The 17,929-nt window shown below is 42.6% G+C and overlaps 1 protein-coding gene across 4 annotated transcripts in view; it reads right to left on the bottom strand.

The window, feature by feature from the left end:
* Nucleotides 1–16,641, bottom strand: part of PKN2 (protein kinase N2) — a 50,192-nt gene extending 33,551 nt beyond the window's left edge. Inside the window, exon 1 of one of the 4 annotated variants that reach the window (XM_081008558.1) lies at nucleotides 16,619–16,641. Coding sequence is in view for 2 of the 4 variants with exons in the window: in XM_081008559.1 (XP_080864685.1) it covers nucleotides 12,203–12,253 (51 nt within the window). In the remaining 2 variants the exon portion in view is untranslated. Of the gene's footprint in view, nucleotides 1–12,202; nucleotides 12,611–16,618 lie in introns of those variants that run through there. The other 3 variants (XM_081008560.1, XM_081008559.1, XM_081008561.1) reach the window with 3 other exon arrangements.
* Between the last annotated feature and the right edge of the window lie 1,288 nt (nucleotides 16,642–17,929).

Genomic DNA, 17,929 nt, shown 5'->3' with positions numbered 1-17,929 from the left:
TGAATTTCCACAAGCATCTCTCTTGTGGAAGGTAGCCACATTATTTTCAGTGGAGTCTTTCTTTAGATGCTTTCTTGCAATGTTCATTTTTAAATGCTTAAAATGTTATTATTATGAAATTGCAAGCATATAAACACCATAACATAAAATCATATTTATATCCAAACTTACTTCTGGACTTTCACCACTTCTCCCCTTGAAACTCCCTCTCCGCACTATAGTTTTCTGTAGATCCTTACTGGAAGGATTCTACATTGGTTTCTATTTACCCAATACTGTCAGAATCCTCAATCTAGGATTCACTTCTGAATTGCTCTTGTTCAGGAAGCTTTGCAAAATGGGAAACTGAACAATTTCAACCCAACCATTTGGTCGCCTTTAGATTTCATCATGCCTACAAAGTAGCAGTTCAAATATGACTGGATCATAGTTATATTAATAAATTACACTTTAAACTAATCACAATTTGTCTACTGTAATCACAAACTTAGTTTGGCTTAGTTTAAATCAGAAGAAGGTATATTCAACCTCCTCCTTTGGTGCACGCCAGAGGAAAACAGGGAGGACTACATGAGCCCAATGCTTGAGCAAGCTCCTTTACATTGCACTTTGACATGGTTAAGCATTACATTTACACTGGGCCACCATCCCTTGATTCATGACCAGCTACAACATGCAAGGGATAGACATGAAAAAGTGAGGAATCATTCCAGTATATAGACTACATGCAACTGAAATATTTATCAGTGCTTAAATTTCTAATTCACAGTGATGCCCCTCTCTAATTTCCAAAAATGACCAGACAAGGACAAGGCAAATGCCTATGCAGCTCTCTTCTTATCTTGTATGTTATATACAGAAATCATCTTGTAACAGGAAAATCCCAGTGCACAAGTGAATCAGCAAATGTATATATGGGGCAAGTATTATTTACAATAGTGGTATGGCTAGTTAAGCAAGTTTGCATGACTCAGACTGATATTTGTACCACTATATACAGGTACCAGATAAAAGTCGAAATAAAGAGAGCTCCAGCAGTTTAGCACTTGAGCTTAGTATCAGGATTGTAAAAGATGGCAAACATTATGGGGGAGTGTTAGCAGACCAGACCAGGTATATGTGCCCACACTTTGTGCAAGTCAGAGAAGGGATAGGTTGCCTCCAAATCAATATGATTTTTAGAAATTGTTTGCAGCTAATACACATTAGAATGCAACACACAAAGACAAGACACCTCAAGAGTAAGTTAAACATTTTCAGGAATACAAATTGCCAGCATTTAATATTGTTCCTCATATCATTTTAAAAGCCACATGGCAGCCTAGCTCTCAACCCTCTTTAGGGTCAAAAAAGTAGGTGTGTAACTTTCTTGCTGTAGATAGCAAACTTGTCTTAGCCAGCAACAATCTAATGTTGAAATCATCTGACTGATCTTCCAGAAAATTATGAAATAAAAATGAACAACACCGATCAATCCTTGGGGAAGCACCATATTCCTGCTTGCAAGAACTTCCGTATTTGGAAGGTAATCTTATACCTACTTGGGAAAAGGAAATGAGCCACGCCACCTGTGTAAGAAGCGCTGGAATTTCTTGATTACCAATTGTGGGGGTGGGTAGGTATGAAGAAAAGAACTCCTGAACTGCATCCTTTATGTACAACGGGTGGGGAATCTCTGGCCCGTGACATCAGCTGGGAGGGCAGGGTTCAATTCTGCCTTGTGCCTTGCTGAGCACACCTGTTCCCAGCAGGAAACAGGTGATCACAGCTAAAACAAGATTTAAACCCTGCTTGTCAGCTGGGAACAGGGGCACAGAGCCCAAGTTTTTATTTGCTTTTGTTTCTGCAGGCATTGCCTGAAAGAGACCTGTCCTGTGCACAGCGAAAAACTTAAAATCTAGGCTTCTTTCTCTCCTCCCCATTACTTGATGAGTATTTCTTTGTTTGTTACTATGTTCTGTATTTTTATTGTAAACTGTCCTGTGATCCTCAAATGAAGGACAATATACATATTTAATAAATAAACAAAATACAGTGGTACCTTGGAAGTTGAACGGAATCTGTTCCAGAAGTCCGTTCAACTTCCAAAAAGTTTGGAAACCAAGGCGTGGCTTCTGATTGGCTGAAGGAAGCTCCTGTAGCCAACCAGAAGCTGTGGAAGCCCCGTTGGATGTTTGGGTTCCAAAGAACGTTTGCAAACCGGAACACTCACTTCTGGGCTTGCGGCATTCTGGAGGCAAACCGTTTGACTCGTAAGGCGTTCACGAACCAAAGTACGACTGTATTACACCCTTAGGTGTAAATACAGAATCTAAGAGCCCATGAGTCCAGTTTGAATATTAGCATCAATATTAGAGTCCTGCTTAAGAAACAGCAGTTATCCACAGAAGTAACTGCCAGATTTTTCAAGAATCATTCATATTCAATGAGGTCAAAGGCAGATGAGAGCTCAACAAATGCAACATACACCAATTCTGGTTGACGAGTAGCATACTTCAAAATAATAAGACTTTGCTTCTTAGTAAGGCATTTCATTTCTGCTTTGTTAACAAGTGGTCAATTTGGTAGTATCTCAGCAGTTGTCCTACTTACTTCATGAATCAAAACTGGTGCTGTTTGGGCCTCTTGTAGATTGTCATTACTTTAAAAAAATGTGAGACACATTTCAACACTGGACAACCTACAACTGGTTTCATTTGCCTAAGTCGATGCATCACAAGATCTCAAAAGCATTTTTTGTTTTTATTAGCCGCAACCTGCCCAAAATCTTAGCTGAATTTCCTTTTTTCCCATTCTTAAATGGTTCACACACTCACTTCACTAGACCAAACAACTCTTATTTTGCTTATCTGATTTATTTCACTTTCAAGTTCTAGCTGGTTTTACAAGGGACTACTTACATCTCCTATCCTTTACAACCTGCGGCCTACAGGCCATACTTGGCCTGTCAGATTTGGCTTGGAAAGGTAGTTTTATTCCTAAACCACACCCACCAGCCTCACAACTGACATGACATGGGGTGTCAGGTGTGGGGCAGATATCTAGTGTGCCTATGCACACTTAGGAGCCATAAAGTGTCCTCCTGATTGCATGTTGGCAATGGAAAGCAGTCTTTTACTCTATCACCCAACTACCATAGAACTGCATTAACAATTCTTCTGTAGATTAAACACAAATTGTTTTTTAAAGGATAACAGATCTTCATGAGAGTAATTAAAAGATACAAAATAATCAATACATATAAAAACCAAGGATTTCATTTTTGTATAAAGCAAGATTGGGGAACTTCTGGCCAATGTCTGTGGGCTCTCTACCAACCCTAAGGATGTTCCTCAAAGGCCCTCACTAGTCCTAATTGATTGCTTTTGCCTGACTGGAATGTGTCCTTCTTCCAAGGTAATGCCACTTGCTTGCCTAAATGGAGAAAGGATGAGATCTACTATTCTACCCACTTTTTCCTCTGCCTGCCTCATAGGTTGACAAGAAAGTTGACCATAAGGAAATGCGGACTCCCCTTTGCCTGAAAAATGTTTCCAACCCCTGGTATATAAGATTGCAGCCTAAGAGTTCTATTACAGATAGCTGTATACAGTGCTTTTCAATTCAGAGATCCAATTAATGAGAGCTATTAAAAGGTGGTAACCTAATTTGGCTTTCCGAAGATGGACAGTACCTGCCAGACAGTACTGACCAATCATAGGAAATTAATTATTTACTTCCCTAATGAGGCCTTCCGGAATACACACAGCAAATGCTTCCTGAGAAACTTTCCCTATTAGTGCTCATTCACAATCTTTGGGCTTAAAATAGCTCAGCAACTTATTCTTGACTTAAAATACTCAGCATCAGAAATGAATTCAGTAGATTAAACTCTAGCATTAAGATCAGAAGATGAGTAAAGGTAATACAATTTTTCCAACTGCTGCAAATTTCCAAAATAATAAAATTGGAAAGAATCACCATCTGAGGGCTAAAACTCACTCCACCAAACAAACAAACAAACTTTGCTATCAAAGAAAACACGTCTCCATTAAAGGAGATTACAGAGCTCTACATGGGCAGCAGTTCAAGAATGCTACAGCAGTAGTCAGGCATATTTGACTTACACTTCTTTTACTTTTCCAGGGATGCTTCTAACTTTAGAACATATCCACAGTCAATGCAAGTTTTTAAAATATCAGTTTATTCTATAAATTGCTTCACATGAAATAAAATTAGTTGTGCAAGGGACTAAATCAAATATGTGTGCATTGTGCTCTCTCCAGCCCTTCTATAATGTGCCTTATGTTCATTTTTGCTTTTCAGTTTGACTCACATTCATCTTGCTGTGTTTATGTTAACTGCCAGAAGCAATTCATTTAAAAAATAAATAAAACTTCAGCGTTTAACTTCCTTTCAGGTGGGGTGGCCTATCATCTCTCTCATGATTTCTGTTGCCTTTTTTAAGGAATAAAAGAGGACTCTCCATTGTTTCCACTGTGATATGTGTTAGATCAGTAGTCTTCAATATTTTCAGACCTATGAGTCACTTATAATCAAACATGAAATATTGAATCCAGTTTCAGGGCTAGTTCAAACATAATGATCTCAGGCACTCTCTTCTCCCCAGTCTTTCATTTTGCAATTCAGTATTTTCAAGATTTATTAAACCAGAATTTCCATCTTCATCTGAACTGGGAAACTATGGTTTAATCTCAGACTTTAAGCCATCAAACCACAGTTTAGCAGTTTGGATGCAACAAGAAAGCTTAGTTTAATAAACCCCAAGAGTATTCTGACATGATGGAGAAAGTAGAAGAGAAGGGGAGGTGGGGAAGCTGTCTATGGGTCAACAACCATTGTTGGACGAAGTGTGTGCAGAGCAACTGCAACTGCATGTTCTCTCAAAATTGTAATACACTCTAATGCAGGGCTGGGGCATCGTTTCAGTAGAAAGGCTACATTCCATTATGGAAAACCTTTCAGAGACTGCATTCCCAATGTGTGGAAGGTGGGGCCAGGGGAAACAGTGGATGGAACAATGGATGAAACTCTTTCTTTTGTACAGTAGGCCACATTCTAGCCACACAAATGCCCAAGGCTTCTACACCTACACCTACATTGCCATCCTCCAGTCACACAAGCAAGAGCATTATCACAGTTCAAGGATATATTCCATCTGGGCAAAAGCTCTTCAGAGGCCTCAGAACAGGGCTGGTAAGAGGTGTGGCCTAGTGAAGAGGCATGAGCTGGGAGAATCCCAAGGAGCAGTGAGATAGGCCTGTACTGCTGCATTTGATTCAGGCTTGAGGCTCCCAAACCGTGCTCTAAAGTAGTATTTTTATTCTTGAACTGAATACTGTCCCAATTCAAAAATGCATGAGACAACTTTGTATGTGTAGAACTTCTGAATCACATTTGTAAGAAAAAAAGCCATGCCGCAACACCAAACAAGGTATCCACCTGAACTCAGGGAAACTTCAGAAATGACACTGAATGCAGAACAAGGAACTAATTTTGGAAGAAGAACAAATTATGTTAGACAAAGTAGAAACAGGTAACCTACAGCTGCTGCCACGATCTAAATCTTGTCTAACGTTCTAAGGGCTTTACTGTATTTTCAATCTGAAATTGCTTGACATAAACATGTTTAAACAGTCCAAGGAAGATCATGCACCTGAGATTTGTCCACCCACTTTACACTCCTACATGTAGCAAATATCATGATTATGCAAATCCTGCTCATCTCAGCTGACCAGGGTATAGTTGCCACATAGTCATTACTACCAAATACTCAAGTGTTGGTATTAAGAGATCAAAGTATCATATTGGCTCAATGCACAGGCCTCTACAAAGTTTTCATTCTATTTAATATAATGCAACCAGCATACAAACATAACATTATTTGCCCCTCACAGGGAATGCCATATGAAGTAACAGTAATTATATTTTTATTATGTATTTCCTGATATCAAGACTGTCAGCCATAGCCAGTCATAGGTGAAGGTCTAAGTTCAAACGTCCAACTCTTCCTCCTCTATATTGAGCTTTCCTTTCAACTGGGACAAATCCACTCAGATTGGCCTCTTATGCTGGTTATGCAGCCATGAATGTTTCCTTTAACCAGGATAAAGTCTCTGAGACTTCCTGCTCTTAGGTTTGTAAGCCAGGTGCTCAGGAAATAAGATTAAAATTATATGGCCTGGCTCAAGTGGTCCACAAATTTTGGCATTCTTTGGCCAACCCAAACATTTGTGGTTGCAAGAACCATGCTCCTCCCGTAATGGGTGGGGTCTTGCCCAGACCTCACACAATATAGTTTAAGTCAAAGATAAACCCAATCTCCTCTCTGGAGCTCCAAGCTTGGAGCTGCGACTGGAGGTGAATGGGAGACAGCAAACTTCCACCCTGTTCCAGTTCTGAATGGACACAGGGAAGAGGTTGGAAGCTTGTTTTCACTCTATGCTAGCCTGGTGCCCAGAGGCATACAGCCAGCACACAGCGAATACACCTTGGCTTCTCCACTCCACCTTAGGAGCTGGATATTTAGAACCGTGGGTGCAAATTGTGGTTGACACCAACTTTGGTTAGCAAAATGCTGGCATAGTCATAATCACAGCTATCTCTGAAATGGCTAGAGAACGATGAATGCCTGCACAAGCAGGTAAATAAATGAGGGAGAAACATTTAAGTCCACAGGGTGCTCCCAATCTCCTATCTGTAGCTAAGGAATACAGGTTGCATTACATATGCTGTGACGCATATTCCCACTATTGCAAATATGCTTTCTGAATAATACCCACTTTCAAAAGATAACAAACATTTGTGACTTAATCAAATGCTGGGATTAAACAAAAGACATAAAATCACTAAATCAGGACCCGTACAATGTGGACTTCCATCCTATTTTGACAAATTTGTATTAGTATTAAACTGAAGGGTGCAATCAGTGACCTGTGCTCACAATTATAAAACTGTCATGATAGTGAGGGTCTCCCAAAGGAATAATACTCATTTTCTTGTCCACCAGCTCTCAGCTGAGCATGAATAGTGCTAGTTCTCCCTAAACCTTCTACCACTTGTAAAGAGGTATACAACTTTTCTTATCTTCATGATTGGTGCTAAATTTTTAAAGAGCAAAGTTACTTTTAAAGACAGAGTCAATTCAGGGAAAAATTCAGAAATCTTGTCAACATAAAAAAGTCTTCAAGAGACTCCTGAAAGCCCAAAGTGAGGGTGCTTGCTGAATCTCAGCTGGAAAAGCGTTCTTCAGACATCCAGTTTTGAGGTTAGCAATGTGTGGACCACAGTGCCCAGGTTATCCTGGTCCAGGTACAGATGTAACTGCTGTACCAGACAAAGCAGGTAAAAAGCACTTCTAGCCACCAAGGTCACTTTGGCCTAATGACAAAGACATTTCCAGGAATACCTTCCCAAGCTACATTTCTCAAAGCAACCTCATCCAGAACAGAAACTGGTCCATAGATTGCACAGCCTCTCCTAATTCAGATGCTATGTAGAGCTCCAGCTGTGTGTCATCAGCAAACCGATGGCACTTTGCTCCAAAACTCCTAATAACCACTCCCGGTGGCTTCATAAAGATCAGGCATAGGCAAACTCCGGCCCTCCAAATGTCTGGGACTACAATTCCCATCATCCCTGACCACTGGTCCTGTTAGCTAGGGATGATGGGAATTGTAGTCCCAAACATCTGGAGGGCCGGAGTTTGCCTATGCATGATATAGATGTTAAATAGCACTGGAAACAAAACAATACTTTGCAGAACCACATAGGACAGGTGCCAGGAAGTCAAAGAGCACTCCCCTGATGCTACTTTGGGACTCCAAAACCCATCCCGCACAGTTGATCTAGGAAGATACCATGGTCAGTGGTATCAAAATTTGCTGAGAAAGTAATTGTAACAGGGATGCACTCCTCCTGCCCTGATATAGGTCATCCATTAGGGCAATGAAAGCCGATTCAGCACTGAAACCAGGCCTAACCCCAGATTAAAGTGGAGCCAGATAATCAGTGTCATACAGGAACACTTGAAATTGCTCTGCCACCACCCTCTCTACCACGTTCTCCTAGAATGGGGCATTGGTAACTGGCTGGTAGTTCTTACACACCATTGGGCCCAGGGTGGGTTTTTAAAGGTGCAGTCACATCACCAACTCTTTAAGAGCAGCTAGCACTTCCTCATCCGCCCAGTAACACCAGCTGGCTTTAACCAGCCAAAAAGGGCAGGGGTCCAGAGGGCATGTGGTCAGACGCCTTGGGGCAAGTATCCTGTGAACATCAATTCACATCATACGGAACATCAATTCACATCATACGGAAATAACAAACGTCACATTGGACGCCTCAACTGGATTTGCTTTAACAGCAGCATCCATGTCACTACAAAGTCACATCTCTCTCAATCAGTTATGGAAAACTATTTTAAAATCCTGGGAGCCGCTATCATATTTTTAGGAGCCTGTGTGACCATATGTATGAAGTTTTTTCAATCCTGCTCTTGGCTTTTTGCTGCTTCCTTTCTCTTTCTACCTTCTGTACACTAGCAAATTCTGGAAACAGAATGTGTAAAATACACAGTATGCTTCTTTTTGCAACACCATGTGTTATCAAGAAAATTGGCAGAAAATATTTTGACTTTTTCCATAAGAAAAACAAAAAAAGACGACAAAACTATGAAAGCAATACAAAAAGTCTGTCATGAGGCTGGTATCAACATGCACTTTAACTCTTGGAATTAATAGCCAATGTCATTGCTTTGGAGAAAGGGGTTTTAATATTATCAAGACTATTAAACCACAAGTACTATGTACCCTCATCTGTGGCGGTCAGGAATTCATGGCCTCCATGACAACTATGGGCCTATCTACATGCACACACTGCTGGACTGGACACACTGCTGGTGGGAGGCTTTGAGATAACTGTCCATAACAAAGGAGTTCACTACCTCTTGTAGATTCACAGGGTTTCATACCTTCTGTAAAACTATCAGGATGGCCTGCCCATGGAGACTGATGGATCCAAATTAATTTCTGACTGCTCTTGGGTAGTTTCTAGCTAACATGACTGGCTATCATGTCAGAGGTATGGAATGGGGAAATGACCTGAGAAATTGACATGATCACTCACAAAATTTTACTTTTCCACTGCAACTCATCAGTACAGTGTCATCCAGCAGAGCTGTTCCAAGTGGTGAAGAGCGTGTCAAATCCGAGTCCTCAAAGAAGACCCCTTGGTAACCGCTCAGTGGCCTACGGTGACAAATTTGCAGAACACTTTGCAGATGAAATCATCCACACCTGCTCTTTACATCTGCACATCTTCAGGTACAGAAACTATGGATGTATCCACAGTATCTGCTTACCAGTTGATGAATATGTTTGAGTTGCTTCTGCCTGAACATGTGGACAGGTTGCTTGTAGGTTTGAGACTGACTACAGTGGTGCCTCACAAGACGAAATTAATTCGTTCCGCGAGTTTTGTCGTCTTGCGATTTTTTTCGTCTTGCGAAGCACGGTGTCAGGAAAGTTTTGGAAAAGCTTCAAAAATCACCAAAGTCTTTAAAAACCTCAAAAAAGGCTACCACACTCGAAGTCCTCGAAGTCAAGTCGCAACTGTATTAACGGTGTTAAGAAAAAGGAAACAAACTTGCAAGACGTTTCCGTCTTGCGAAGCAAGCCCATAGGGAAAATCGTCTTGCGAAGCAGCTCAAAAAACAAAAAACCCTTTCGTCTAGTGAGTTTTTTGTCTTGCGAGGCATTCGTCTTGCGAGGCCCCACTGTACATGCCCTCTTGACCAAAAGGAACCATCTAAATGGCTGGCATAGGTAGTGAATGCTTCTTTGAGAGAGAGAGAGAGAGAGATGCCATCAGTTCTGCCACTGCTGAAAAAACATTTCTTTGATCCTACATCTTTGGATAATTACCAGCCTACCTACCATTCTTGGGCAAGGTGTACAAGTGTTACAAATCTAGAGACATTTTTTTGAAAAGATTGGTTCCCACAATCCTTCTCAATCTGCCTTGGCAGTTTTGCTGGATGATCTATGTCAGGAGCTAAATGGGGGCAGTGCATCTCTCTTGGATCTGCTGGACCTCTCAATGGCTTTTGAGACAACCAACGACTATATCCTTTAGGTCAGGATAGGGCTTGGAAGCAGTTTCGCAAAGATTCAAGGTCTTATTGGTAGGGCAGGTCCTAGAAAACAGTGTTGAGATTTCTGCACGCCTTCTTGGCCTTTGGCTTCTAGGATGCCCCAGCATTATATTTTGTCCTCATGCTGTTCAACATTTACATGAAAATGAAATGGCTGGAGAGACTTTAGGGATTTGGACTAGATACTGCCAATATACAGATGAACCCTAGCACTCTCTCTCCTTTTCATCAAATGCCAGGGAGGCAGCGGAAGGTGTTAAACATTGCTTGAGCAGTTATGGATCAGATGTGAGTACATAAATTGAAGCTAAGCCTGGCAAAGACAGGGTCTCCTAATTAACAGAGAAGCTATTTCAAGCCTCGGGGTACTACCTAGTCTGAACAGAACCTCTACTCCAGGTTCGTATCCTGGGGTTCTCCTTGACCTAAATTTGCTCTAGGATACTTAGGTTACTATTGTGACCAGGAATGCTGTTGCAAAGCTTGGGTAAATGCATCAGCAATGCATTTTCCTGGAAAAAAGCAGGTCTGACCACTGTTGCACATGCTTTGGTTACTTCTAGGTTGAATTTATTGTAACATGCTCTACACTGGGTTTCATTTAAAAAGTGTTGGGAAACTTCAGCTAGTGCAAAATGCAGCAGCCAGAATGCTGGCTGAAACCTGCTTCATGGAAGATATAACCCTGGTGTTAACAGTTGCAACTGGCTTACAACTGCAAATCTTTACAATTTCAGGTGCTGGTGATTATCTATAAAGTCCTAAATGGTCAGAATAGTTGAGGATTGCATGCTTCCACATGCATCTTTTCACCTTTCATAATGGTAAATAAAGGACTAGCTTCATATTCCTTTGCCTTCAGAGGCATGGTTGGTAAGGACACAGGACAGGGCCTTCTCAATAGAAGTATCAAGTGTCTTCTATGATTGCAGAATGCCCTTTTAACTGTGCAGTCTGCTGCTACAGTTGGTTTACTGCTGCTCAACTCTCAGTTATTGTGATATTACTGCTGTTTTATCAGAGGTGTTTTTTCAATTATATTGTAAGCTACTGTGAAGCCTCTTGGAGCCAAGAGGCAAGTTATAAATCTTCTAAAATAAATATAGGTGATGCCGCTACTGTATCAACAGTATTCCACGCTAGTTTAAAATAGTCCACAATGTTTCTTTCACAGCCTGTGGCAGTGATTACACTATACTTTTCAGGCTAGGCCTTGCCCTCCAGTCACTTTCACACTCTACAGTATATTTAGGAACGGAAGAACATTTGACATCCACCCATTGTACATTCAGTTTGACAGTTAGTGGCAAATATTTGGATTCATCTAAAACTATATCAGTTATGTTACTGTACTATTTCATATAAACACTTAGGCAGTAACAGAATTTCTGGTTGGGTGTTCATTTCCCAATTGACCATGGATGTGAAATGTTGGAGACATGCTGCTAGTTTATGGAACTTGTAAGTAATATAACTCCAACATACAAGGAGTGTACAACTTACTGCAATTTACTGTTAAATAACATTTATTTAACGTTAAATAACGTATGCTAAGGTCCTATAAATGTGGCAGAGCTGTCATTTTGTATTCAAGAGAGAGATCAGCAGAAACTAATTTTGTGGAGAATAAAGGTCGAGAGGTTCACTGTGATGAACAAGCCAGTCCTATACAAAATCAGGAAAGAGGTAGGCGTGTGTGCGGGGGATGGAGAAAAGGGGAAAGGAAAACTCCTGGGGTCCACCCACCTCAAGGTGGCCTGAGCCCAGAGAGAGAGAGAGAGAGAGAGAGAGAGGAGAGAGAGAAGCGGCTCCAGCAGCAAAGGAGATTATGACACTGGGAGGCAGAGTGTGCCTCGCCGAGGAAGGGGGCCTGGAGGGGGGCGGCTCCACCTCCGCGGCCAGGAGGCCCCAGGCTGGAAGGGATTGGGGGGGGGAGGAAAGGGCGGCAAGGAAGGAAGAAGAGCTTTTCCGGGCCGTGAGGAGAGAAGGGAGGAAGGAACGAAGGAAGGAAGGAGCGAGCCTCGGCCGCCGCCACTTTCTCTCTTTTACCTGCTGCAGGTCTGTGAGGAAAATCTCCCTCTCGGCCGCGTTGGACGCCATTGCTGCGCGCTGGCTCTGGACTCCGCACCTGGGCGCCGCCGCCGGTGGGAAGAAGGCGGGTCTGGGCCGAGGGGGGCGCTCGCTCGCTCCTCAGGCGGCGGCGGCGGCGGCAGGGGCGGAGGCGAGGGTTGAGGGGGGGGCGTCAACCCCCTCTCCTCACATTCCCATGAGGGGACGGGGAGGGACGGGGACAGGGGGTGGGTGTCGTTTCGCGTCGGGCCGGGCGTCTCGCGCTCGCTCCCGCCCGTGCGCGCGCCGCCCTCCCGTTCCCGACCCTCCCACACACCCCTCCAGTGGGTGGTGGTGGTGGTTCCTCCTCCCTCCTCCTCCTTCCTCCCTCCTCCTCCTCCTCCTGCGCCTCCGCCGCCGCCGCTCCTCCTCGACGTCGTCGTCGTCGCACCCTTTGGCTGTCACCCTGTCGTAAAAAGCGGCGCTGCTTGGCGGCCGTTCGGAGCACGTGACTAAGCCCGGGGAGCAGGGGCGGGGCGCGTTCTGAGAGAGGAGCGGAAGAGGAGTTCTCGCCTGGAAGAGGGAGGGGGACGCGGCGCTCGCGCTCTCTCGCTCTGTTTCCCACGCAAGGGAGTCAGTCGCACGCTTCTCCCTCCCTGCCCTCGGGGAGCCCGTGTCATATAGCGGGGTTTCCACCCCGGCACGGCAAAGTTCGCTCCGACCTCACTGCTCACTGCACATGCTCTCCGACCGAGTTCAAAAAAAGCGCACGTCCCCAAACGGATTTGCAACAGTGCTGGATTTACGTATAAGCTAAACAAGCTGTATCATAGGGCCCCACTCACTTGGGGGCCCCCAAGAAATTTAAAGAAAAAACAACAACACTGGCTGTACATTTCCAAAATATAAGATAAAAAACAAATAAAACCTACATACAGCAACAGTGTTTTGTGTTGTGTAGGCTCCTATGATGTAAGTAATGGGGCCCGCCTGCTAGCCTGCTCCCTAAAATATCACTGGTTTGCGCATTTCTATATACAGTGGATGCGATGATCCATGCGGGAAGCACGTTCACAACCCGCAGTGCCACATCTGTGCACGCATGGGTTGCAATTCGGCGCTTCTGCGCATGCACAAGCGCTGAAACCCGGAAGTAACCTGTTGTGGAACTTCTGGGTTTCGGCGCTTCTGTAACCCAAAAATGCTCAACCTGAAGCGTCTGTAACCCGAGGTATGGCTGTATAGGGTGCCTACATTCTGCATGGACTAGTTGCATGGCAACACGTGCAAATGGCTTTAGATACCTATTAGGTCCCTAAATTACTATACAGCATATATTCAACACAAAAAACAGCAACAGTTTGTTGTTGACAAAGGACAGCTAGACATATAAAGGGCCCCATTACCTTCAGTAGCTTAGGGCCTCATCAAACCTAAATCCAGCTCTCCTCTTATCCCATGACTCGGGGGGGGGGGGGCGGAGAAGCTTTTGGAAATTATACGGCGTCTACATCACCATTATCCACATGCTAAGTCTTTATCCAAGTGCTAAACTCTAGAATACACAGGACCTACCTTTGCACAAGCCATACTTATTTTTCTTGTTCATCTATAGTGATAATATAATGAGGTTATCTTGGTTGACTTTAATATGCAACTATATATATATATATATATATATATTCAGGAAACAGGTAATAACACAATTCATTAAAAAATTAATTAATTAATAACCTAAATTTAAGCTTAAAAACTTTACAATGCTCAGAAATTTAAAAAAATGTACTGTCTCTGCTCTTCCAGTAAAGGATAAATTTAGCATAAAATTTATCAAAACATTTCCTCTTCAAGGTAATAGGTCAGTTTCATCATTCTGGCAATATCCCAGTTCTTAAGAAACCATTATCCCGTGTTTGGCTGCTGATATGCTTTCAGTGTTGAGCAATTATAAATTTAGTCACAATCCACACATAACAACCAGTTCATGATTTTCCTTTTGGCACAAAATTCCAGCTTGTAAAATGACAAAACTTTTTCCCAGAAGAACAAAGCAATGACCAAATCCACCACAATTTTCAACTTGCTATTTTGCTGTTGCTGCTCACCTTCGTGAATTGGAAGGCACTATTACAGCCATCGCAATGTTGTTCACATAAAAGTTATCTTCGCTTTCCCCCTGTTTGCCAATGCCCTGGATGATGATACAGTTTTGTAATTGCTTCGCCTCATTGGCTCATTGAAAAAGGTGAAAAGGGTTACCTTTTCACATCTGTTGACATCAGACATATATACCTTAATATTTGGATAACTGTTAAATAATAACTGGTTTTTTAAAAAGCAAAACCTTCACACCCTGTCAACTGGTTTCTCAGGCTGAATAAATTATATATTTACAGGGCGGGGAATATACGCTTGTCCAGATGTTATTGTACTCTCAATTCCCATCAGACTTGGCCAGCATGGCCAATGGTCAGAGCTGATATTAGTCCTGCAATGTCTGGGAGCCACAAGTTCTCCACCCCTGCTTAATCAAAATTAATTAATTATTATTTCAACAGCACTGATTAGTTTACAGCACAGAATAAACCCAAACTGAGCTTAGGCTATAAGCCAGGAGAAACCAAATGTGACCTCCAGATGTTGTTGAACTACAGTTCCCATGTAGTTACATATTAAAGTCAACCAAGATAACCTCATTATACTATCACTATATTACTGTTACGCACTTACCCAATATTTAAATTTAAGGCTGAGATCTGCATTTAACAACCTAGTGTTTGTTGAACTTCTTCAGTAATACGAATATTAAGATAGCAAAGAACCCATCTGAATACAGTGGTGCCTCGCAAGACGAAATTAATCCGTTCCGCGAGTCTCTTCGTCTTGCGGTTTTTTCGTCTTGCGAAGCACGGCTATTAGCGGCTTAGCGGCTATTAGCGGCTTAGCAGCTATTAACGGCTTAGCGGCTATTAACGGCTTAGCGGCTTTAAGAAAAAGGAAACAAACTCGCAAGAACTCGCAAGACGTTTCGTCTTGCGAAGCAAGCCCATAGGGAAATTCGTCTTGCGGAACGACTCAAAAAACGGAAAACTCTTTCGTCTAGCGAGTTTTTCGTCTTGCGAGGCATTCGTCTTGCGGGGCACCACTGTAATTAGGAGGAAGCCTCTGACTCAAGTAAACGATAAATAAGTTATATTTAAAGGCATTAGAATCCACATTTAAAATAAACAAATCATCAGGTCCAGATGGCATCTACCTGAACAAATGGCAAATCCACCCACTATTAAAAAACTCAGATGTGAAACTACTGATCTTCGAACAAAAAATATGTAACACCCCTATGATTGGCCTTTCTGCCCAACGACAGGAGAGTGACTGATGTAGTACCATTTAAATAAAAATAAGGATCCAGTGGCTTGAAATGCTGGCTATGGGAGTTGAAATCCAACAATCAACATCTAAATGCCCTACTGAACTCAGTTTCTAGTAAAGCTGCATTGGATGTGGCTGGACAATAAAATATTTTTTAATGCAAATAATAGTTTTAGTCTGTTTCCAGAGATGATGGATACCAAAATTCTGGGTTGTGTGCAATGGTTGCGTGAGCAAAAGGCAACCAATCTTTATCTGCTGGCACATGATCCCTCTTCCATTATTATTATTATTATTATTATTATTACTGTAACTTCACCAGTTTCAGACTGATGTCAATGAAGGACCTGAGGATGAGGCCCCTTGAGGATTTCAAAGCCACCAAGTGCTTCACTCCTGAAATATGCTGCTGTAGATTTTTCTACCTGCTACTACAGCCAACAAGAGATAGGCCAGCAGTATTTTTTTCACCTGGCTGGGCAGAGCTGGGGCCTCCATCATGGGGGAGCATGCCCCCCAACCCCCATGCACCTCTCCTAACCTTTTCCAGCCTTTAATATCCTTCAGATAGGATTCTCCAAGGCCTTGGAGATTTCAGGAACATAGGAAGGTTCCATACACCATTGGTCTATCTTGCTCTCCAGCGTTTGAGACAAAGATCTCTCCCAGCCCTACGTCCAGACGCCAGGGATTGAACCTAGAACTTTCTGCATGCAAACCTGATGCCCTGCTATCACAGCTCTTTTCATTTCATTTCATTTATTAGACTTATTAGTCGGTTGTCACCTGAAGCTCTTTTCCTATCACACAGTTTCTGATAGTTTCAGTGGGCTTCTCCTGGCCATTTGGCCTGATGCTATTGAATCCTTTTCAAGCATGGGGCTAACATGTTAGAAATCCTAACTGCTGGCAAAAAGATTCACCACCCTCTATTTGCTAGAATGGAAAATAACACAGAGGAAAGAAGTGTTATTTCAACAGAATAGTTCTTAAAAAGAAGGGGAAACAACATATTATCTAGTGAAGAAGAACATTGAACTTTACCTTTAGATAAATTAAATGTTTATTCCTTCTTGAGGTACCTTGATTCCAGAGGTTCCATTCCGCAGCCTTCACTCCCATGGTTGTCTTTAGAAGCTGACGGTGCTGTAGAAATTGAGTTGAAAACCAGTCAGCTGGAGCATGCTCACTAAGTATGGAAAACAGGGTGGAGGATGTTGACTCAACACCATATCCCCCCCCCATCTTTTTTTTTTTTTTTTAAATCTTCTTAATTTAACTTCATTGAAGGATAGTCTGAGGCAAAGGTTGATATGGAAACATTTTAAAAGAAGGCCATTTTCTGCAAAGATCTGAGTTTTTACTAACTTTCCACAAGCAACGTGGTCGTGGCATTCAAACTCCTAACGCATTTTGGAAGTGGTTATATTTAGGTGGGAAACATGGAAAAGGCATAGCTAAATGCTTTTTAAAAGATGGAAAAATTAGGTGTTGTCATGTATAAACACACACACAAACAACTCCTGAAGAAGCAGGTTTTAATAAGGGATTTGAAATCAAGGTCTTCAGCTCTCCTGGGAGCTCTTTCAAAATCAAGAGAGCTATTCTGTGTCGAAAGTGTTTTCAGACGAAGGCAGTGGGCAAATTTCTGGCAGGGCTGAGCCAGTGGAAATTTGGCACTCTGATCAGTTCGACCAGGAAGCTCTGATAGGTTTGGAACGCAAGAGGGAAACTTGTTTTGGTGAGGCAGAGGCAGAAGGGGATGGCACAGCAACTGCAGAAACCTAAGTACTCTGCTTGCAAAAGAAAGTGTGTTTTGAGTTATGGGTAATAAACACAGCATTGGCTTCAGATTTTGTGCTAAGCACTTTTAGCTTATTGGTTTTATTTTGGGACATAATTTCTTCTGTTGCACTATGTTGTTTAGACAAGTGGTAACCTATAATAATAATAAAAAGCAGTGGGCAATAAGAAGGGGGGTGCCCTCCCCCCCATTGTCTCAGTGGCAGACAAATTCTACTCAGCCTCCTTCAATATACCACATCATCACAGGACTAGGTTCAGACCAAGCATCTCCAAGGGGTGTGCTGTGTTCAAGTTCACCCACACAATTGTTTTGGCCAGAGAAGGACTGATGCTGCTCTGTTCTGCTCTGTGCTCAAAGATGATCGCAGTGGGTGCAAGGGATATTTTTCCCCCTGAGCTAAGGTAAAGATAAAGGGACCCCTGACCATTAGGTCCAGTCGTGACCGACTCTGGGGTTGCGGCGCTCATCTCGCTTTATTGGCCGAGGGAGCCGGCGTACAGCTTCCGGGTCATGTGGCCAGCATGACTAAGCCGCTTCTGGCAAACCAG

This window comes from Podarcis pityusensis, assembly GCF_964106645.2.
Source record: "Podarcis pityusensis genome assembly, chromosome: 6".
NCBI classification, from domain to species: Eukaryota; Metazoa; Chordata; class Lepidosauria; order Squamata; family Lacertidae; genus Podarcis; species Podarcis pityusensis.
The sequence above is the reverse complement of the archived record's forward strand: the minus strand, read 5'-3'. Positions and strand labels throughout refer to the sequence as shown.